Raw genomic sequence first — 23,403 nt, forward strand, 5'->3', positions numbered from 1 at the left:
TGACCTGAGCCAGTCAGATGCTTAACCAACTGAGCCACCCAGGCGCCCCAAGAAAAATATTTTCAAACGTATTTTATAAACTGGCAGGAATAACAATGAGCTTTATAACCAGCTCATCCCTAACTGACTTTCCATTAACCGTAAAAGTGAGAATGAGAGCATTGAAAGACAGACCATATAGAACATAGACTCCTACCCACCACAGGATGAGTGATAGTAGCCACGTACTTCTGAACCATGACGCAGATTGTTCCCTTTCCATTTAGGCATCGATAGCCGGTAGCGCTATCGCCACATTACAGAAAGAGTTGTCAGCCACGTCTTCTGCTCAGAAGATCACCAAGTCGGTGAAGGCACCCACTGTGAAGCCTGCCGAGGCGAGAGTGAGAGCAGAACCCACCCCCTCTCCGCAGTTCCCTTTCGCCGACACGCCAGACACTTACAAGAGTCAAGCTGGCGTTGAAGTGAAAAAGGAGGTAGGGGTGAGCATCACTGGTGGCGCAGTCCATGAAGAGCGCTTCAAAGTACTGCATGAGCGTGAAGCCAAGGTCAGTCACTGGATCGCACACTATCTCTTGACCCATTCCTCTTGAGCAGGGTCGGACGCACGGCCATGTTGTGCTACAGTAGTACTCAGCCAGGCATCCTACCTTTCCTTTACTGTGCTCCAACGTAATTTTATTGAGTCTGGTGTGGGTCAGAGTTCTTTTTCCTCAAATTATTTTTATAATTTTGCATGGGTTAAGAGTTGATGAGATTGCCCCTTATGCCACGGGCATTTTTGTAACGTCCTTTGTAAAATTTGTAGGTAACAGAAACAGCAAGAGTACCTGCACCTGTTGAAATCCCTGTTACTCCACCAACTTTGGTCTCGGTGAGTGATGAAATTGATTGTGTTGGACCATACACATATCTGGTCAGATATTTTCATATATGCAAAGATCAGTTTCTTCAACTGGAAAACGGCATTAGTGAGTTCACAAATGCTAATTTTAAGATGGCACACTATTTGGCAAGAAAAGGGGGAATTCTGTGGGACAACGATCGGTCACATAGTCTGTAGGCTTATTGAGCTTCTATTAGGTCTAAGGGATTACTGGGAGCGTTATGGAGATGTGAAGACTAATCCAGCCCTCTTTGAATTTTTAGCTTTACTATTAAGGAAAATGTACATAAATAGGCAAAATCTAGACGGTGATAAGCACCCCAACAGAGGAAGAATAGAGTACTTCCAGTTGGAGATAGCATGGAAAGCCTGGTGAAGGGGCAGCATTTGCCACTGAGCCTTTACATCCCGTTGGGATTTAAATATGTGAGAATGACAGAGGGTACGGAGTTGTCCCATTAAATGGTGTTAATATAGTTCTGCCTTATGAACTTGGAAACACCTTACATGTATTTCAAGTTAGGAAATAACTTTTCAGGGGAGTCTCTTTACTAATATTTCTACAGTCTTGACCTTTGAAAACATTTTAGGGCCATTAGAATGTGCAAACCCTGACACTTGTTATAACTTATAGAGATGATTAATGAATATGTACATGTTATCAGTATTTCCTTTTTCTTCTCTCCTCAGGGCTTAAAAAATGTGACTGTTATAGAAGGTGAATCCGTCACCTTGGAGTGCCACATCTCTGGATACCCATCCCCAAAAGTGACATGGTACAGGGAAGACTACCAAATAGAAAGTTCCATTGATTTCCAGATAACCTTCCAGAGTGGAATCGCTCGTCTTATGATCCGAGAAGCCTTTGCGGAAGACAGCGGTCGATTTACTTGCAGTGCTGTGAATGAGGCTGGGACCGTCAGCACATCCTGCTATCTAGCTGTGCAAGGTTTGTGGCCACATTCCCACCACCCGTCTGTACCTGCCATTTTACTCTCAGCCGACATTTCTTTCCACAATACGGTTTCTGCACACCCTATAATGGTGTCCTCTGTGGGAACTGGGGCTAGATTAAGGGGTCAACCTAACTGTCATGCTAACCAGAGGTCACTAACAAAACAGACTAAATGCCCGACTTAAATTAGAGACTTCTGTCTTCTTCCAGCATCAGAAGAGTTTGAAAAGGAAACAACCACCGTGGCTGAGAAATTTACCATGGAAGAGAAACGGTAAAAACATTCTTCTGCTTTTGTTCTAGGATGGTTTTGATTTGGTATTGGCAAATTACAGCCCAGACGCTAATTTTAAGGGAATTCTCTTTCCAGCTTGGTAGAGTCAAGAGATGTGGTAATGACTGATACCAGCATCACAGAGGAACAAGCAGCCCCCGGAGAACCCGCCGCTCCTTTCTTTATTACAAAACCAGTGGTCCAGAAACTGGTGGAAGGTGGGAGTGTTGTGTTTGAATGTCAGGTTGGCGGCAATCCAAAGCCCCACGTCTACTGGAAAAAATCTGGTGTCCCTCTCACCACGGGATACAGGTATGTTGATGGCTGACTGATAGAGTTCTCTGTGATTTGTATGATATGTATAAGGAAGCCTAGAGAGAGGTGGGATATACCTACCCTACCATCCCCCAAATGTAGGCTCTTTTATTATGGAAACTTTAGGGTATGTTTTCAGCTATTTTTAAATTTTTGCACAGTCTCACCGAGGAACAAAGCTGTGTGACCAAAGTGGATAGAAGATAAATTTCTTTATACTCTAGTTTGATTCATGTATAGCGCCAGTGAAATAGAGAAAATGTGGATTTTTACACACCTACACGTGTTCTTCTAGAAAGCGTCTAAGACAGCTTCAGCAGAAATGCATAATAATTAAGCCACTAAAAGAGAAAAGAACAAGGGTCATGTAATGAAGAAGAAAGTTATACATGAAAATCTGTGCTAATTTGTTATAATTGAATGTAAAATTTAGCTTTGAATTTTCTGCAGCTTGAGACAAATCATCTAAAAATGTACCTCTTATGTCTTAATAAGAAGAAATATAGTATACCAGAGGCTTAAAATTGAAATATTTAAAGGAATGTATTGTTTTGATCATTCATTTGATCTTCACATGAAACAAGGAGCAAAATACTGAACAAAGAGAAATACCCAAGTGTTTAAATGACCTCATCATTTGCATAAACACTGAAGCCCTTTCCATGTGGTTGATTCTAGTGGTATTATATTCTATCATTTATTTCAAAGAATATATGAGCCTTATTCAAAATGAAAAGTTTAAGTTATTTGTCCCTCATTACTCATGTCCGTGCACTTTCCTCCATTTTCAGCAATCTTATATTCTATATGGAGCTTGGTCTCATGTTTAAGATCATTGAATTTTATACCATAGATCCACATGAGGGTTTGTTTATTCACATAGGGTTATTTGTGAGTGAATTTTATGTATGTTCATTTCCATAAAGATACAAAGTGAGTTACAACAAACAAACTGGAGAGTGCAGACTGGTGATTTCAATGACTTTTGCCGATGATGCTGGAGAATACACTATTGTTATTCGTAATAAGCATGGCGAGACTTCTGCCTCTGCCTCCCTGCTGGAAGAAGGTAAATGCAGCCCTTAGTACTTCCTATGTGCCTGATAGGAATGGAAATGCAGGGAAGTAGCACTGTTATGTGTTTATCAAAGACCTATTAAAATATCCCAGTTCTGATTCTGGCTCTGTCCCCATCGCTACCCTCTCTTGGCCTCAGCTATACAGAAAATGTTTTAGACCACGTGGCCTCAAAAGCCATGCTGGTGCTAAACATCACGGTTCTGGCACGAAGTTTCTATCTGGTGCCTTCATTTCTAAGCATATCGTGCCTTCAAAGATGCAAAGACTCCACACCTTGCTGCCTTCCAGATCCAGACAGATAATATCAGTGAGTGGTAGGAAGATAGTGGCAAACTGGAGAGCATATGCCCCGCCTCAAGGGGGCAGTCGTTCCCTGCCTCCACTGTGTTGTGACCAGGCACACACCTGCCAGGCTCAATGTTCCTAGAGTTTCTGGTATTTTAAAGAAAACTTGGAAATAAAGATTTTTCAGGATTCATAAGTAATTGGACAAAAAGCATAATGGCATTCAGGCCAAACTGAATGTATCTGTGGGTCACATTTACTTTCGCTTAATTGTTCACATTTACAGCGGACCATCCCATGTTTTGTCTCATTTGACCTGCCCAGTACCCCTTAGAGAAAGTTAGGATATTATCCTAATTTAGCAGATAGAGCACTCAAGACCCAGGAAGATAGATGAATTGCCAAAAGCCACATGGCAAATTAGGAAGACCCCCAGGATAGTTCCTAAAGAACTGACTGCTAACATAAAATTCTTTCTACAACAGTACCGGCTGCTTTGACTTGTCAAGGCAAGTTTGTTTTTGAATTTCAATCTAACAGATATTGAGCTCCTTGAGAGTAAAATTTAGAAAATCTGGCTTTTGATTATCAACTTTCTCTAGTGTAAGGCTTGCCTGAATGAAGTGGCATGAAGGCTTTTTCATAAGAACATTAAAAATTAACTTATGTCCTTAAAACAAATGAGCAAAGGGGAGAAAGAGAAAGAGAGGGAGAGAGAGACAAACCAAGAAACAGACTCTTAACTGTGTGGAACACACTGCTGGTTACTGAAGGGGAGGTGGCTGGGGGGATGGGTGGAATAGGTGATGGGGATTAAGGAGGGCACTTGTCTTGACGATCACTGGGTGTCAGATGGAATTGTTGAATCACCTTAGTATACACCTGAAAGTAATATCACACTGTATGGTAACTATACTGGAATTTAAGTCAAAACTTTGAAACAACTTCTGTTTTTAACTCCTAGCTGATTATGAGTCACTGATGAAGTCCCAGCAAGAAATGCTTTACCAAACACAAATGACTGCATTTGTGCAAGAACCTAAAGTTGGAGAAATAGCACCTGGATTTTTATACTCTGATTATGAAAAAGAGTATGAAAAAGAACAGGCCTTAATTAGGAAAAAAATGGCCAAAGATACTGTAATGGTCAGAACTTTTGTAGAAGAACAGGTGAGTATAAGAATAATGACCAAGCAAATCATCTCATAAATTACACTTTCCTTCCAAGGTGCCCCTCTTTTTGTTTGATATTTTCATTGTCAGGTAATGGGGTAAGGATTGGGCTATAGTTACTAGCTCCAAGTTCACTGCCGATGAGTTTCCTTAACCTTCATGACCTGCTGCATAATGTGGCTTTAGAAATAAGGATTCTATATATGCAGGAAAAGATAAATATTAGAATGACCAGGTCCACTGCTGCCCAAATCCCTTCATCTGTAGAATGAGCATCCCAAAGTAACCTGTGCCTTTAGAATGTCATTGACCCAAGATGCCACAGCATGAACTGACAGAGATGATGGTAATGCAGATTAGAAAACAAAACAGGGACTCCTATAATTCTCACTGAAAAACAAAAACAAACAAAAATCTTCCTAGATTTTCCCCCCAAAACTTGGATCCTTATCTCTGAAACTAATACTCTTTTTTAAAAAGTTAATTTACTTATTTTAAAAGACAGCATGTGCATGAGCAGGGAAGGGGCACAGAGAGAGGGAGAGAGAGAGAATACCAAGCAGGCCCCGTACTGTCAGCGCAGAGTCCCACATGGGGCTCAATCTCATGAACCGCGAGATCATGACCTGAGCCAAAATTAAGAGTTGGATGATTAACCAACTAAGCGACCAAGGTGCCCCTGAAACTAATAGTCTTAAAGCATTTCTGTCTGTCAAGATTTATATATTTTTAACAAACTGTCATCTTTTTTACTACATAGGAATTCCATATTTCTTCCTTTGAAGAGAGGCTCATCAAAGAAATTGAATACAGAATAATAAAGACTACATTAGAAGAACTTCTTGAAGAAGATGGAGAAGAAAAGATGGCAGTTGACATTTCTGAATCTGAAGCTATTGAAGCAGGATTTGATTTAAGAATCAAGAATTATAGAATTCTTGAGGGAATGGGTGTTACTTTTCATTGCAAGATGTCTGGCTATCCATTACCCAAGGTAAAAAAATAAACATCATGCCTCCACACCACAACAAAGATATACATCATCTACAATAACTATTTTATCTAATTTTTTTCAAATATGCATATTATTTGCAGATTGCATGGTACAAAGATGGCAAGCGCATCAAACATGGAGAGAGATACCAAATGGACTTTCTGCAAGATGGCAGAGCTAGTCTGCGAATACCTGTTGTTCTTCCAGAAGATGAAGGCATCTACACCGCATTTGCCAGCAATATTAAGGGAAATGCAATTTGCTCAGGGAAATTGTATGTGGAACCTGCTGCACCTCTCAGTGCTCCGACTTACATACCTACGCCAGAATCAGTGAGCAGAATAAGGTAAGACTCAGAACAATTTGGGTTGATTAACGTTTAAATTGTTTAAAACACCAAATATCCCAATAGCAAATTGCTGTTGTGTGGGGGCCAAAAAAGTGGAGATAACACCAAAACTTGCCATTCGCAATTCAGATGATGCCAAGAGTTTTTACTTCTTGCCCCTGTGCCAGGTGAGCAAAGCATTGTCATTAGTGTGGCATGCTATTCATTTGCTGGTGCTAGAACCAATATGATGAAAACTATAAAGGTTTACTTAATACCTGATTTTACATATGTTATCTCTAATTTATACAACAACCCTGCAATGCAGGTATTCTTATTACTATTTTAGAAGTGGGGGCACTTAATCTTTGTGAGCCTATAAAAATTGTCTTAGTTCACCAGCCCTGATTGTGCCAGCACTTGAAATTCAATCCAAGCCAGTCTGGCTGCAATGGGCCAATAGGTTTTTGGTTTTTTTCAAATATAATTTCTATGTTTTCCCTTCCCTTGGATAAAAAATTATATTTCTCTTTTTCTATAAATTTATTCATTGGGTTATTTAACTGACCAACATTTATTGAGATGTTTTAGCAGTTGAATCAGAAGGGTTTGGTGACTAATTCAGGTGATGATGGAAAGACTGTATTAAGAATTATTCCAAGATTTTAAGGCTGAGTACTTGACTGTGTTGAATAATACTGACTGGGATTGAGGATATATGGAAAACATAGATTTGGGGGCAACAATAATGTATTCTGTTTTGGATCCCAGTGAGTTTGAAGTGACTTCTAATATGTATATGAAGTATATTCTAAAATAACATTAAGAATGGGGTCTGTTTATTTTGCTTTGTTTTCTCTGTGCCTCATGAAAATATTCTGTTTTGTTTTTCAGATCCATCTCTCCACGTTCAGTGAGTAGATCTCCTATACGCATGTCTCCTGCACGCATGTCCCCTGCAAGGATGTCACCTGCACGGATGTCCCCTGCAAGAATGTCCCCTGGACGTCGGCTGGAGGAAACAGATGAGTCACAACTTGAGAGACTGTATAAGCCAGTCTTTGTGTTAAAGCCTGCTTCTTTCAAATGTTTAGAAGGACAAACTGCCAGATTTGACTTAAAGGTTGTCGGTAGGCCTATGCCAGAGACCTTCTGGTTTCATGATGGTAAGTATGATAATTTTTTACTTACAAATCATTAAACACAAAAATAAGCTTATATGTATGTGCAACACTTTTTAAAAAGAACTATTTTAATCTATGTTTTCTTTTCTACTTAATTTTTTACAGGCCAGCAAATTGTCAATGATTATACCCATAAAGTAGTCATTAAAGAAGATGGTACCCAATCACTGATTATTGTCCCTGCATCCCCCAGTGATTCTGGGGAATGGACTGTGGTTGCCCAAAACAGGGCAGGCAAATCTTCGATTTCAGTGATTTTAACTGTGGAAGGTATTAGCCCTTAATAAAGAAACTACCTTATTACTTGGGCTATAAACAGGTATTTCAGCCCTACTCACTCTGAATCACAAACTTTCTCTTCCAGCTGTGGAACACCAGGTAAAACCAATGTTTGTGGAAAAACTAAAAAATGTCAATATAAAGGAAGGTTCTCGACTTGAAATGAAAGTCAGAGCTACGGGTAATCCCAACCCTGACATTGTATGGCTGAAAAACAGTGACATCATTGTACCTCATAAATATCCAAGAATCATGTGAGTTTGCTTGAAAATAATAAAACTAAGCTCATTATCAAATCCAAATAACTAAAGAAGCAATAACTACTTCTGTATTGATTTTTCTTCCCTTTTTATAGAATTGAAGGCATAAAGGGAGAAGCTGCCCTTAGAATTGATTCCACTGTCAGCCAAGATTCTGCCTGGTATACTGCAACTGCTATCAATAAGGCTGGCAGAGATACTACGAGATGCAAAGTAAATGTTGAAGTTGAGTTTGCAGAGCCTGAACCAGAGAGAAAATTAATCATCCCACGAGGGACATATAGAGCAAAAGAGATTGCAGCCCCAGAACTGGAGCCCCTCCATATGCGATATGGTCAAGAGCAATGGGAAGAGGGTGACCTCTACGATAAAGAGAAACAACAGAAACCATTTTTCAAGAAAAAACTCACTTCCTTAAGACTCAAGCGCTTTGGGCCCGCCCACTTTGAGTGTAGGCTAACACCAATTGGTGACCCAACAATGGTGGTGGAATGGCTCCATGATGGGAAGCCACTTGAAGCAGCCAACAGGCTCCGTATGATCAATGAGTTTGGGTATTGCAGCCTTGATTACGGGGTTGCATATTCCAGAGACAGTGGTATCATTACTTGTAGAGCTACTAACAAATATGGAACAGATCACACATCTGCTACACTTATTGTTAAAGATGAAAAAAGTCTTGTGGAAGAGTCTCAATTGCCTGAGGGGAGGAAAGGCTTACAAAGAATTGAAGAGTTAGAGAGGATGGCTCATGAAGGTGCTCTTACAGGTGTAACAACAGATCAAAAAGAGAAGCAAAAGCCAGACATTGTTTTGTTCCCAGAGCCAGTAAGAGTACTTGAAGGGGAGACCGCTAGATTCCGTTGCCGAGTGACCGGTTACCCTCAACCCAAAGTCAACTGGTACCTCAATGGACAGCTCATTCGCAAAAGCAAAAGGTTCAGAGTTCGTTATGATGGCATTCATTATTTGGACATCGTGGACTGCAAATCATACGATACAGGGGAAGTCAAGGTTACTGCAGAAAATCCTGAAGGTGTGATAGAGCATAAAGTGAAACTTGAGATCCAACAGAGGGAAGATTTTAGGTCTGTCCTCAGACGAGCCCCTGAACCAAAGCCCGAGTTTCATGTACATGAACCTGGAAAACTTCAGTTTGAAGTACAAAAAGTAGATAGACCTGTTGACACCACTGAAACCAAGGAAGTTGTGAAGTTGAAAAGGGCTGAAAGAATTACCCATGAAAAGGTACCTGAAGAGTCAGAAGAGCTGCGCAGTAAATTCAAGCGCAGAACTGAGGAGGGATATTATGAAGCAATTACTGCTGTGGAGCTCAAGTCTCGTAAGAAGGATGAATCCTATGAAGAACTCCTAAGGAAGACAAAAGATGAACTTCTCCACTGGACCAAAGAATTAACTGAAGAGGAAAAGAAAGCCCTTGCTGAAGAAGGCAAAATCACTATCCCAACTTTTAAACCTGATAAAATTGAACTAAGTCCTAGTATGGAAGCTCCTAAAATCTTTGAAAGAATCCAAAGCCAAACAGTGGGCCAAGGATCTGACGCACACTTCCGGGTCAGAGTGGTGGGAAAACCAGATCCTGAATGTGAATGGTACAAAAATGGGGTAAAGATCGAACGCTCTGACCGAATCTACTGGTACTGGCCCGAAGACAATGTTTGTGAACTGGTCATAAGAGATGTGACTGCTGAGGATTCTGCCAGCATCATGGTGAAAGCCATCAACATAGCTGGAGAAACCTCAAGCCATGCATTCTTACTTGTCCAAGGTAATTTCGATGTCTTTGGTTTGATGGATCTGTCTCTATTTATCCATGAATATCCATTGGTGTATTTCTTTTTATTTTATTTTCCCATTATTCAAATTGTGAATTTAATTTAATATAATGTCTTTTTCCCCCCTTTTCTTGTAGCCAAGCAATCGATCATTTTCACACAGGAATTACAAGATGTTGTTGCTAAGGAAAAAGACACCATGGCAACCTTTGAATGTGAAACTTCAGAGCCATTTGTCAAAGTGAAATGGTATAAAGATGGTGTGGAGGTTCACACGGGAGATAAATATAGGATGCACTCTGACAGAAAGGTTCACTTCCTGTCCATACTGACGATTGACACATCTGATGCTGAAGACTATAGCTGTGTACTTGTGGAAGATGAAAATGTAAAAACAACAGCGAAACTTATCGTCGAAGGTAGTAAATAATAATTTCGCCATTTACTTAATTTCTAAAGTCACCCTTAGTATGTGATTAAATTAGCTTTGCAATTTTCCTTTTATAAAAAGAACTATGTGGGAGTTGAATATAACCTCCATAGCAAGATTCCTGAATGTATACCACTAATTGAGATTATTGACAATTTGGATTTTTTTTTTTTTCAAAATTTTTATTTCAAAATTATTGGATGGCATGACATGACATTCTTCTCTCACGTTAATGACAATTTGCCTTTTTAAAAATCAAGGTTATTTTGATGCCTTATTTTTAAATTTTTACACTGAGATAAAATTCTGTTTTAAAATTTTTTTTTTTTTAATTTATTTTTGGGACAGAGAGAGACAGAGCATGAACGGGGGAGGGGCAGAGAGAGAGGGAGACACAGAATCGGAAACAGGCTCCAGGCTCCGAGCCATCAGCCCAGAGCCTGACGCGGGGCTCGAACTCACAGACCACGAGATCGTGACCTGGCTGAAGTCGGACGCTTAACCGACTGCGCCACCCAGGCGCCCCAAAAATTTTTTAAATAAAATAACTTTTTTTATTGAAAATATATTCCTCAGTTCATCAGCAGGTACACATTAAGAATATTCCTGATAGCATGGGGGGATTTAAGAGACTTACAAGGAATTTTTTCTACCCTAAGTCTAGATGTGTAACTCTCAAGAAAAATTAACTTCTCTTTATCTTATGCCTCAGGTGCAGTTGTTGAGTTTGTGAAGGAACTTCAGGATATAGAAGTTCCAGAATCGTTTTCAGGAGAGTTAGAGTGCATTATATCCCCAGAAAATATAGAAGGCAAATGGTATCATAACGGTGTGGAGCTGAAATCCAATGGTAAATACACAATTACATCTCGCCGTGGACGTCAGAACCTCACAGTTAAGGATGTGACCAAAGAGGACCAGGGAGAATACACCTTTGTTGTCGATGGGAAAAAGACAACCTGTAAACTAAAGATGAAACGTAAGTCTGCCTGTTCTTTTTGGCCTGAAGGGAATATCATTATGGCTTATTGATAAGAAGTGATCATAACTTTCACTTTTCTCCCCATATTTCACAGCCCGTCCCATTGCTATTCTACAAGGACTTAGTGATCAAAAAGTCTGTGAAGGTGACATTGTTCAGCTTGAAGTTAAGGTCTCCTTAGAGAATGTGGAAGGTGTCTGGATGAAAGATGGCCAAGAAGTACAGCCCAGTGACAGGGTTCACATTGTGATAGACAAACAGTCACATATGCTGCTTATTGAAGACATGACTAAAGAGGATGCTGGAAATTACTCCTTCACCATTCCATCCCTTGGACTATCAACCAGTGGGCGTGTCTCTGTCTACAGTGAGTGCAACTTACATATTTTTATGTGTATATTTTTAAGTGAGGTAGAAGACTTTAATTAGCAGGCATTTAAAACAAAATTCACATTAATAAATGTGTGTGTGTGTGTGTGTCTGTGTCTGTGTGTGTGTGTCTGTGTCTGTGTGGTTTTGCAGGTGTTGAAGTGATAACACCTCTGAAGGATGTTAATGTGATTGAGGGTACCAAGGCTGTGCTCGAATGCAAGGTCTCAGTCCCTGATGTGACTTCTGTTAAATGGTACTTAAATGATGAACAAATCAAGCCTGATGATCGTGTACAAGCCATCGTCAAAGGCACTAAGCAGCGACTAGTGATTAACCGGACCCACGCCTCAGATGAAGGACCTTACAAGCTGATGGTTGGCAGAGTCGAAACTAGCTGTGATCTTTCTGTGGAAAGTAAGGATTCTCCCATTTAACTTATTATAGTTTTAAGCATTCTATTTTCCCAGTGTAATATTAACCAAGTGTTTATTTTCTTTTTCCCCAGAAATTAAAATTATCAGAGGTCTTCGTGACCTTACCTGTACAGAAACCCAAAATGTGGTCTTAGAAGTTGAGCTATCCCACTCAGGAATTGATGTTTTGTGGAATTTTAAGGACAAAGAAATCACACCCAGTTCCAAATATAAAATTGAAGCTCATGGAAAAATATATAAGCTGACAGTTCTAAATATGATGAAAGATGATGAAGGAAAATATACATTTTTTGCTGGAGAAAATATGACATCTGGAAAACTTACTGTGGCAGGTTGGTACATTTGTCATTCAATCTGAGTTCTTATGTGGGGTACTTATTTCAATTTAAGAAATTGTGGCCCATTTCCTTCCAAATTCCCATCAGGTTCCTTCTTCCATGCCTCTGCTTATGCTGTTCTCAAAGTCAGGAGTCCCCTCAACACTTTCCCCACCATGTGCTTCTAGGGAGACCTACCTCAAATGCCATCTTTTTGTGAAGCCTTCCTTAATCTTCTCATTTGTGTAAGATCTTACTCCAACAACCTCAGGATTGTTTTGTGTGTGTCTCTTCCATGGCCTTTATCACATACTTTTCTCATTGCCCATTTCTTCTTCTCACACCAGAGTATAAACTCTTCCAATCTGGAATTTTGCTTCTTTCCCATCTGTGTTCTCTAACATATTGCACGTGATAGATGATTGATAAACATTTGTTGAACTGAGCTTTATTTAAACTTTCCTACTCTAAAGGTGTATTTCTTTTTTTTAATCATTCTTATTTCTTCAACTTTTGTTTCTTTTGTTCCCTTCATACTTGTTTTATGAACCCAGTGAAAATTTTAAAATATAACTCAATGTATCTGTGTATCTCTTTCTTGTGACATGAAGTAGACCATTCTCATTCAGCAGAAATCCCTAGTTTCAAAATGGAGAACCAAAAGCATAAATCAATTGCTAAGAAAAAACTAGAAGTCATCATTAATTTGCTTGGTTTATTACAATTTAATTACTGAGGAGTTGAGATATGACATCGAGATTAAATTGTGTAGTCCATATGGGAATTGTGTGTCCCACTTCGTATGAGTTACCTAGATTATGCTTTATTACATTATAATATTTCTGCAGATATTTGACTATGAAAAACACTTCTGAAACAAAATTTTGTATCCTGCACTCTGACACGTGTAATATAAATTGCATGTTTTTAAATGTGTGCAAACAAGAAAAAACCATGAGCCCTTATATTATTTCACTCAACATTTTTTAAGGCTCTACCATAGGCAAGGACTGCTAGAAGCACAGGACACAAAAACAAATGAGGCATGATATTTTTTCTTGAGGAATTCACAATTTTTAGAGAGGGACAGATACATCAGTAACTAACTTGCTGAAGGAGTACTTTTTTTCTGCCAGTGAATGATGGCCATGGAGACAAAGGGGGAAGCTTCATAAAAGAGATGACAGTTGTTAAAATAGTGATTTTTTAGTACATAAGAATCTCTTATGTTACAGAAACATTGATGACTGTACATTTTGTTTAGCACATCTTTTCCCAATCAAATATTAGACACATTTGCAGGAAACAATCCTTAGAAGACTAGGTAGAATGCTTTTGAAGAAGGAATTGAGTTAGAGGCATCCATGTGGTATGGTTCTTAGAATTCAGTATTAATTTACCGGTTGCTTTCCCTTTGCAAAACCTTCCTGATTCCAGTATTTTCCTTATCAGTCATGCAAACTTAGAATAGGGGTTTCTGTGATATCTTCTCAATATGGGCAACGATAATTCTATTAGACAGTTCATTATATTCAAAATCATGTTTTAAAATTTGATATTTTATATTTAATTGTGCAAAGATTTCCTTTTTGTATAAATATTTTTTTAAAGGACTCACACTTGTACTTCTCTTGTTCCAAAGGGGGGGCCATCTCCAAGCCACTCACCGATCAGACTGTGGCTGAATCACAGGAAGCTGTGTTTGAATGTGAAGTTGCCAACCCAGATGCTGAAGGAGAATGGCTGAAGGATGGCAAACACCTACCGCTGAGTAACAACATCAGAAGTGAATCTGATGACCACAAAAGGAGACTGATCATTGCTGCCACCAAATTAGATGACATGGGAGAATATACCTACAAGGTGGCCACCTCCAAAACATCTGCCAAACTCAAAGTTGAAGGTTAGTGATATAATAACAGATTTATCCATTCCACATTATATTACCTTCTTGATGGTTCTCGTTTTAAAAGTCAATGGTATAATTATTTTGGATGTCATGAATCATGATTTCATAAAATCATTATAAACTCTCCAAACTTTCTAAGCCATATACACAGGGCACAAAATTGCTTATAAGATGTGTTTCTGTGCAGAAGCCATTTCTTAGGTTCCAGCTTGGAGGAACAGCTTAATGAGATGCTCTCATTCTCCACCCTTCTTTTGTTCTTCTCCAGTCTATTAAGCTATTAGTATACAGCTGTGCAAACTTCATCTCATTCAAGTGTAGAAAAATCATTGCACAGTGTACATTTTAAACTGGATTCCAGGTTTTCGTAAATAATCTCAAGGTATCTTTTAAAATAGAGGTGCTGCATAAACCACAAAAGTTTTGATAACCGTTCTTTTGCAAGATGACCAGGTAATGATCTCATTTCAGGAATTCTTTTACTTGATGATACCATCTTTATTTCCTAAATCAATCATAAATTTGTCTCCAGCTGTCAAAATTAAGAAGACTCTGAAGAACCTCACGGTGACAGAGACACAGGATGCCGTTTTCACTGTGGAACTCACACACCCTAACGTAAAGGGTGTCCAATGGATCAAAAATGGGGTTGTGCTACGATCCAATGACAAGTATGACATCTCAGTCAAAGGAACAGTTTACACTCTGAGGATTAAAAACTGTGCTGTTGTGGATGAATCCGTGTATGGCTTCAAGCTTGGAAAGCTAGGAGCCAGTGCCAGACTGCACGTTGAGAGTAAGTTGATTCAGAAACGCATTACAAGTAGCCGGTTAATGGTTACCGCTAAGTTAACCCATATCCCTGAATTGTTTCAACTTTCCTCATTAGCTGTCAAGATCATTAAAAAGCCAAAAGATGTGACCGCCTTGGAAAATGCCACCGTTGCCTTTGAAGTTAGTGTTTCCCATGACACGGTTCCAGTAAAATGGTTCCACAAGAATGTGGAGATTAAGCCAAGTGACAAACACAGACTGGTCTCAGAAAGGAAGGTCCACAAACTGATGCTGCAGCATATTTCCCCCTCGGATGCTGGGGAATATACAGCGGTGGTGGGGCAATTGGAATGCAAAGCTAAACTTTTCGTGGAGAGTAAGTATGAGACAGCCCCCCATGGCGTTTCCCTAGATGATCCGCATGTGTTCATTTTTTGGTTGGTTGGTTTCATCTGCTTTGTTAAAAAATAATATATACTAACTGAAATACTCTTTGGTTTTCCCAAGCATTGCATATTACAAAAACCATGAAAAACATTGAGGTACCTGAGACGAAAAATGCCTCCTTTGAGTGTGAGGTGTCCCACTTCAATGTCCCTTCCATGTGGCTGAAGAATGGCGTGGAGATTGAGATGAGTGAGAAGTTCAAGATAGTCGTGCAAGGGAAACTCCACCAGCTGATCATCATGAACACCAGCACAGAGGACTCCGCAGAATACACATTTGTCTGTGGCAATGACCAAGTCAGCGCCACCCTGAAAGTGACCCGTAAGTACACAGGCAAAAAAGCTGTATAAAATATTCGGGAAACTCCTGGTTATTCCGTATGCTACACCTTTCCTTCCTAACCAGTTAACCCACTCAAAAATCCTTGATTGACACATCTACTATGTGTGCACACTTAGGCACTAGTATCTCTATCTGTTTAAAATTTTCTGATTAGAGTAGCCTGGAAAGGCTACCTACAAAGATGCTCTAGTGTCTATCACTAGCTCTTTCTGCTTGGCCTTGTTCTGTTGTAGAGGGGTACCTGGAAGCTCTCACAGCTCATATCCCTGAACTACAATCACCTTAGCAGACATACTAAACACATCCCTAGTTTTCACTCTGTGCTTGTTGTAACTCACATCATGCTGGCACAAAGTCTCCTTGGGTGTATTTTCTTCCCCTTTGCAGCAATCATGATTACATCCATGCTGAAAGACATCAATGCTGAAGAAAAAGACACCATTACCTTTGAGGTAACCGTGAACTATGAAGGCATCTCATACAAATGGTTAAAGAATGGTGTGGAAATCAAATCAACTGACAGGTGCCAGATGAGAACCAAAAAGCTCACGCACTCACTGAACATCAGGAACGTGCACTTTGGGGATGCAGCTGAGTACACCTTTGTGGCTGGAAAAGCTACATCAACAGCCACCCTTTATGTGGAAGGTATGGTTTCACAAATGTCCTATCCATAAAAATAAATGTGAATACACTCTGTGAAATGTTAATCAGTGCACTAATTAGTGAATGGAAAAATAAAATGTGGGTATCCATGTCACGAAATATTGTTAGCAATAAAAAGCCAGTGCTGGTACATGCTACAACATGGATGAATCTTAAAAACTTTACGCTAAGTGAAAGAAGCCAGTCCCATAGGACCATATATTGTGTGATTCCATTTATAGGAAATGTCAGAATACACAAATCTGTAGAGACACAGATTTGTCTCTAAATCTGAGGGCAGACAGTAGAAGGTGTCTGGAGGGTGATGGCTGAGGGGTGCATGGTTTCTTTCTGGGGTAATGGGAATATTCGAACATTGATCATGGTAATTGTTGCATGACTCTGATTATACTGAAGGCCACTGAATCGAACACTTTAAACAGGTGAATTGTATACTAAGTAAGTTATGTCATAAGGCTGTTAGAAAGGTTAATTTTTTTGCATGCTGTTTCCCAGCTCGTCATATAGAATTTAGGAAACACATTAAGGACATCAAGGTTCTCGAGAAGAAGCGAGCCATGTTTGAATGTGAAGTTTCTGAACCTGACATCACTGTCCAGTGGATGAAAGATGGCCAAGAACTGCCGATTGTGGATAGGTCAGTCGTTTTGTTTTGCCGCGTTCAAGGAATGCGCAGTTTGCTTTGAGTCACTGTGCGTTGAACTTCAATTTCCATTTCATCTACAGAATAAAGATACAGAAGGAGAAATACGTCCACCGCCTCCTGATCCCATCCACCCGCATGTCTGATGCCGGACAATACGCAGTGGTGGCAGGAGGCAACATATCCACTGCTAACCTCTTTGTAGAGGGCAGAGATGTTCGCATCCGGAGTATTAAAAAGTCGGTTCAGGTATTGTCTACATGCTAAATTTTGGGAGACATCATCAGGAGCCTGTAATCCATAGTTTGGCATTCTAATTTTTTAACTTTAGAATTTTCTAAGCACAGTCTTCTAAAGAATGAAAACAGCTGATCCCTGCTGGCTTAGACTCTTGATCTGACATCAATTTAGTCACAGTTTTCCCTCACTTAGGGAAATGGTGTGTCCTTAGCAGCTGTCTAGATACTTTAATTAAAGCAGCTGTGGAAACTTCACTGTCTAACAAATGGCCACCTGCCAAGCCGCACAAACCAGAAAAGAACTAAAATTTAAGTGGCGGTGTTTACACAGCAGCTAGGACTCAGGGAATTTAGAACAAGGTGGCATTTCCTCAGAAGCCTTCTGTTATGGAGAGGCAGGTATGTAGGGACTTGGCTGGAAACACTTCCTCTGAGGTCCAAGAGGAAGACCGGTGCGGGCAAAGCTGGATTCCTAGCAAACATGCCGAGCCAGACACCTCTGCTCTCTACCACATGTGCAGAATTTATTCTCTTGAGGGCCAGTCTTCTCAAATGATGTAATGGAGATAACATGGTAAGAGAAGTGTCATTAGAGTTCAGATTTATCATATTGCTCGTCTAAGGAGAACCGGGCCACTCAGGCCACCTGAATAAATCTTCTGTCCTTTATTGTCTGATTCTGAACCTTGATTTCCTCATTCTTAAAAATGAGGATAATAGCTTCCACGTACCCCAGTAGATTCTTGTTCCTACCCCATGAAATCAAATTGAGTAGTAACTTAGAAGAGCTTTGTCGAAAATAAAAAGTCCATGGGCATAAAGTGTCATTATTTCTGTTATTATTAGTTAAGAAGCAAACATTTAAGGACTCGAACATGGTCTCTTTGGGGGCAGCATCTCTCCTCAGTGCAGGTATAAGCATGATTTCTACAGAAGAAGTTAGGGTACCAATTGTCCAAGGGTATGCAGGACAAATCAGAATGTGACACAACCAGTCAGCTTTTTATATCATAATGGATAAGTTTGGCACACTCTTGAAATAAGCAGTCTTAGAAACAGGTCAAAACTGAAAGGAAACCGGGGCTTCAATTCTCTTTTTCTGTTGTTCCATCAAAAGGTTATTGAGAAACAACGTGCTGTGGTTGAGTTTGAGGTCAACGAAGATGATGTGGATGCCCACTGGTATAAAGACGGCATTGAAATCAACTTCCAAATTCAAGAACGATACCAGTATGTGGTGGAGAGAAGAATCCACAGGATGTTTATCTCTGAGACCAGGCATAGCGATGCCGGCGAATACACCTTTGTGGCAGGAAGGAACAGGAGTTCTGTTACACTCTATGTCAATGGTAGGTGGAGATAATGATGTGTTTTGTGAATCCAGCTAGAGTAATCCTCTTCTTTAAGTTCCTAAAGTGCTGATAGTTTCTGGGAAATCTCTAGGGAAGCCATGGTCCTTGTATGCTTGCAACTACGTTTATTTTCACATCATTCCCTGGTAAAGGGACAGCAGCTATTAAAAAGACTTAAAGATGTCATTTCTTGAAAGTGCCTAGTGGCTGGATCTTCATTGAGTTGGTCAACACTATTTAATAGCCACTGTATGTCAATTATAATAGACCCCCAATGGGTTTCTAGATACAGAATTCAGCTGGTCAAGTTTTCTGCCCTTGGCCCCAAGTGCTTAAGTACCAGTAGACTTACCAAGCCATAGGGTCATTTCCTTTGAGAAAACCCAAAGGTCCTCTTTGAGGCCCCAGACGGCCTAGACAGCCACAGGCAATGTTCAACTAGGTTTTCTCTGCCCCAAGCCCTAGGATCATAGGCTCTTACTTTTAAGGGAAATTCCACATGCTACCAAAGGCTCAGAGGGGTGCCATTAAACCATTTTCTTTCTTCATTACAAACCTTAGAGCTGAATTTGAAGCTGACCTGGAAATGACACTAACCTAAATAGAGAAAATGGACCATTCATCCCTATTTTAATTTTGAGTCATATCTGTCTGCACAAATACCCCTGAGGCAGATGAAGGAACTCTAGGAAAATCTCAAGTTAATAAAAAAGAACCATATTGCCAACATTCCCTCAGTCCCTAGGAGACCAAGTGATCATGATATCTTATTATTATTATTATTATTATTATTATTATTATTATTTTGTATTAGTGGTGGATAGACTGAGGCACAGAGAAGTAAAGGTCAGAAACCAGACTCACAGGAGTCCTTTCTCCCCATTTCTGTGTTCAGTAAACTAGCTAGTTCCCCTCACTCATCACAACACAGACAAGATGCTTTACTTAGGATAGCAGGAAAGTGAGTTTTTTTCAATCTACCTAATTGCCTCTAACTAGATCTGGAATAACATGTATTCTTACCTTCGTAGTTACTGATTGTGCTTCATTGGCACCTATATATAAAGAAATGACTATGACACATACACAAATACTTGGAAAACAAACCAGTATGAAATGAACCACATCACCACATGGTTTGTCCAAATGATGTAAAATTAGGTAGCACGTGGCAGTTGTTCTCACAATTTTTTTAGTTTTGAGAGCGGGAAAGAGACAGAGAGAGAGAGAGAGAGAGAATGAGTGGGGGAGGAGCAGAGAGAGAGAGGAACAGAGGATCCAAAGCAGACTCTGTGCTGACAGCACAGAGCCTGACATGGGGCTCAAACTCGCCAACCTCAAGATCACGACCTGAGCTAAAGTCAGACGCTTAACTGACTGAGCCACCCAGGCACCCTTGTTCTAGCATTTTTTAGGGTACTGTGCATCACTGCACCCCCACCCAGACCCCAACATGCAAAGGGGCGATCACCTTATGTTGACAAGTTCAATACTTGCAGCAACACCCCGTCACCAAGCCTCAAATAGAAGTACCTTTCTAAAGTTATTCTCTCTGCTCGAGGACAAAATTCCAAATGTTTTCTTCCTTCCCAGCACAAAAAACATTACAATATTCTGAGGCAAGTAAAGTTATCATAATTCCAAAGTTTTGTTTCTGGGCACTGGCCACAAATGAACACAGACTTTCACGTGCTCTCCTGTGTTGTCATGTTTTTTCACAAGCTGTTTGTTTTCATTTACTCCCAGCTCCAGAACCGCCCCAAATTCTGCAGGAGCTCCAGCCTGTCACTGTGCAGTCTGGCAAGCCTGCCCGCTTCTGTGCTGTGATATCTGGCAGACCACAGCCCAAAATTTCCTGGTACAAGGAAGAGCAGCTGCTTTCCACTGGCTTCAAGTGCAAATTCCTTCACGACGGGCAAGAGTACACGCTCTTGCTAATTGAAGCCTTCCCAGAGGATGCGGCTGTTTATACCTGTGAAGCCAAGAATGACTATGGAGTAGCCACGACGTCCGCTTCCCTCTCCGTGGAAGGTAGAAAGGCCTCGCTAGCCTCAGCTTAAAATAAAACCTAAGAAACCCGCTTTTTATGTGTTGTCCCACTGCATTTATGAATACAATTTGGAGCTCATACAAGTGGATTGCTGCTCAGCTTTCAGAAAGTGCCCCGATGCCACATGAATTAAGATAAATCCACGTGCTCCATTCTTCTTTGAGGTCTGCAGGTGATTTAATCATGACGCATCTTGTGGTCCCTTTCTTTAGTTCCGGAAGTCGTGTCTCCAGATCAGGAAATGCCAGTTTATCCTCCTGCTATCATTACCCCACTCCAGGACACCGTCACTTCTGAGGGACAGCCAGCCCGTTTTCAGTGCAGAGTTTCTGGAACAGGTAGGTTCATGAGCAAAGGTATCATTGCTAATACTTACACAGAATGATCTGAGGAGAGCTTTCTCACATTTTCCTCCATCACAGACACGTCCCAGGCATAATTTGACTCTTAATGGGAATCTTGCAGAAGACTTACTTGAATTACTGAACTAAGGAATAGACCATGTTTACCGCTACTGAACTGTAGCATCAAAAGTAAGGGCATTATAATCCGAGAGGTTAGATTTGAATTGTGGCTCCCCTGTGTGACCTTAGGCAAATATATTATTTCTCTGGCTCTCTTTTCCTCATGAGTAAAGTAAGAATAGTATTGCCTTTGATCTTAGAACATACATTTCACAAGGGCAGGGATTCTGTCTTAGCACCTAAAATCTGGTGCCTAAAAAGGCAGTGGCTACTAGAAGGTAAAAGACCCTTGGCAGTGAGGGTGAATCCTTGTCCTAGGATAGCTTCATACATAGTGGATAGTCAATATGTACTTGTTAACTGGACAAAAGAATGATTATCAAATGACTAATACCAATGAGGATCGTGTTAGATAACACACACCAGCGCGTAGCCCAGTGTTCATCATATAGTAACCCTCAGTTGGTTAGCTGTATGCTCTTTAATTGGGGCATGCTTCCCAAACACCCACGGCCCTGTCTCACAGCCTCAGGAGTCTGATGTTGGTAGAATGAGGCAAAATATTTGCAGCTCTTTCAAGCCAATTATGATTGTAAATTTATCTCAGGTAGGGGAAAAGTAAATCAACTTTATCCCAAATGAAAGTCACTCTCATATTCTTGGCCCTTATATATGCCCACCAAAGGGAAATTCTTAGAGCTTAGCTTCATAGCACTCCTAGTTAAGTGTGGGTTTATTTTTATGCTTCTTCCATTGGTTTATGACCCAATCTCTGCATTGCCATGAGCCATTTTTGTAAACAAGTCAGTATTTCAATTGGCCTTCTAAAACCTGATGATTTCCTCCTCTGAGGTGAAGATGCTGATCTAGAAACCAAATGGACCTGTTTGATTTTTATGAGTATAATGAAAAGATAATTAATGATGTAGGTAAAGCATCTATAGGCCTGGCTGGCAAGTGACTGGTGCTCAATACATTAATTTTATTATAGCTATAGAGGGGAATTATATAAACATAAAAGTCTGGTAGTGGGCAACCAACATGGAGAAATACCAAAGACTTTGTGAGTTTGAGAAACACTAAATATTAAGAAATAAGATCTGATTTGATAATATCCTACTAACACAGTAAAGAAAAGGCATTTTAATATCAAATTCATTAAAGCCACACTAAATAATTTGTCCTTCCATTGAATTTTTAGAGGAAAATTTTCAAATCAATATACATATATATGGGTCGTTTAAAGCAGTAGTCTTTATATAGTACTCTTCAGTTTATAAATAATATTATAGTTTTGCCTTTAAGGTATTACAAAAATATGTTTTAAGCCTTTCATAAGACTCCAATTGGGGGACGCCTGGGTGGCTCAGTTGGTTGGGCATCCCATTCTTGGTTTCTGCTCAGGTCATGATTCCAGGGTTGTGGGATCAAGCTCGCATTAGGCTCCATGCTAAGGGTGGAGCCTGCTTAAGATTCTCTCTCTCTCCCTCTGCCTTTCTCCCCTGCTCACACACACATGTTCTCTCCCTCTCTAAAATAATAATAATAATAATAATAATAATAATAATAATAATTTTTTTTAAAAAGACTCCAATTGGGGTAGAAAGAGAAAAATATCTTTTTCATATGACTGACATCTTTAAATGTTTAAATGGACTTTATAAATTTATGGATTACTAACTCTTTATGTGTGGTACTATTTATACACATATAGAGATTTGAGCATCCTCTTGCAAATGTATTTTCTATATGGCAAAATTTAAGTTCTTTAAGTAAAATGCCCTTTTAAAAGCTCACCAAATCATAAAGGTTGATGCCCCTGGGACTAAATATATTTACACAACTTTCTCTGAGCAAGTATTACCCTAGGAAAGTAAATTCAGCCCTGCCTTCTACAAATGTGAAAAAAATTATCAGTCTTCAGAAACCTCAGTCACATGTTTTTGGAATTCAATACATACTGAAGCATGGAACTTGGCCCTCAGCAATCTAGTGGTGCTTTTATGAGAAACTGTTGCCTACTGAAGGTCTCTGGTGCCACCTACTGGTGGAAAAGCAATTTGTAAAAGCAGAATTTTAAAACGTAATAAAGCTACATTTTTTACCAATGTTTATTCTACAGATAATCAGTATCATTTAAAGGCTTACTGAGCAACAGCTAGCTAAATAAAAT

General features: G+C 39.9%; 1 protein-coding gene across 2 annotated transcripts in view; it reads left to right on the top strand.

Annotated features, from left to right (window-relative positions):
• TTN (titin) overlaps positions 1 to 23,403 on the top strand; it is a 276,220-nt gene that overhangs the window by 22,582 nt on the left and 230,235 nt on the right. For both annotated transcript variants that reach the window (XM_058712718.1, XM_058712716.1), the window contains exons 16-43: positions 267 to 548; positions 809 to 874; positions 1,577 to 1,835; positions 2,052 to 2,115; positions 2,212 to 2,427; positions 3,357 to 3,499; positions 4,760 to 4,965; positions 5,729 to 5,962; positions 6,064 to 6,308; positions 7,185 to 7,456; positions 7,580 to 7,744; positions 7,839 to 8,007; positions 8,109 to 9,802; positions 9,947 to 10,228; positions 10,952 to 11,218; positions 11,316 to 11,588; positions 11,744 to 12,007; positions 12,099 to 12,359; positions 13,987 to 14,247; positions 14,786 to 15,049; positions 15,143 to 15,403; positions 15,535 to 15,795; positions 16,204 to 16,464; positions 16,978 to 17,119; positions 17,209 to 17,374; positions 18,482 to 18,713; positions 20,463 to 20,747; positions 20,979 to 21,104. In XM_058712718.1, coding sequence (XP_058568701.1) covers positions 267 to 548; positions 809 to 874; positions 1,577 to 1,835; positions 2,052 to 2,115; positions 2,212 to 2,427; positions 3,357 to 3,499; positions 4,760 to 4,965; positions 5,729 to 5,962; positions 6,064 to 6,308; positions 7,185 to 7,456; positions 7,580 to 7,744; positions 7,839 to 8,007; positions 8,109 to 9,802; positions 9,947 to 10,228; positions 10,952 to 11,218; positions 11,316 to 11,588; positions 11,744 to 12,007; positions 12,099 to 12,359; positions 13,987 to 14,247; positions 14,786 to 15,049; positions 15,143 to 15,403; positions 15,535 to 15,795; positions 16,204 to 16,464; positions 16,978 to 17,119; positions 17,209 to 17,374; positions 18,482 to 18,713; positions 20,463 to 20,747; positions 20,979 to 21,104 — 7,621 coding nt within the window. The remainder of the gene's footprint in view (positions 1 to 266; positions 549 to 808; positions 875 to 1,576; positions 1,836 to 2,051; positions 2,116 to 2,211; positions 2,428 to 3,356; positions 3,500 to 4,759; positions 4,966 to 5,728; positions 5,963 to 6,063; positions 6,309 to 7,184; positions 7,457 to 7,579; positions 7,745 to 7,838; positions 8,008 to 8,108; positions 9,803 to 9,946; positions 10,229 to 10,951; positions 11,219 to 11,315; positions 11,589 to 11,743; positions 12,008 to 12,098; positions 12,360 to 13,986; positions 14,248 to 14,785; positions 15,050 to 15,142; positions 15,404 to 15,534; positions 15,796 to 16,203; positions 16,465 to 16,977; positions 17,120 to 17,208; positions 17,375 to 18,481; positions 18,714 to 20,462; positions 20,748 to 20,978; positions 21,105 to 23,403) is intronic.

The sequence above is a fragment of the Neofelis nebulosa genome, chromosome 2 (assembly GCF_028018385.1).
Source record: "Neofelis nebulosa isolate mNeoNeb1 chromosome 2, mNeoNeb1.pri, whole genome shotgun sequence".
Lineage (NCBI taxonomy): Eukaryota > Metazoa > Chordata > Mammalia > Carnivora > Felidae > Neofelis > Neofelis nebulosa.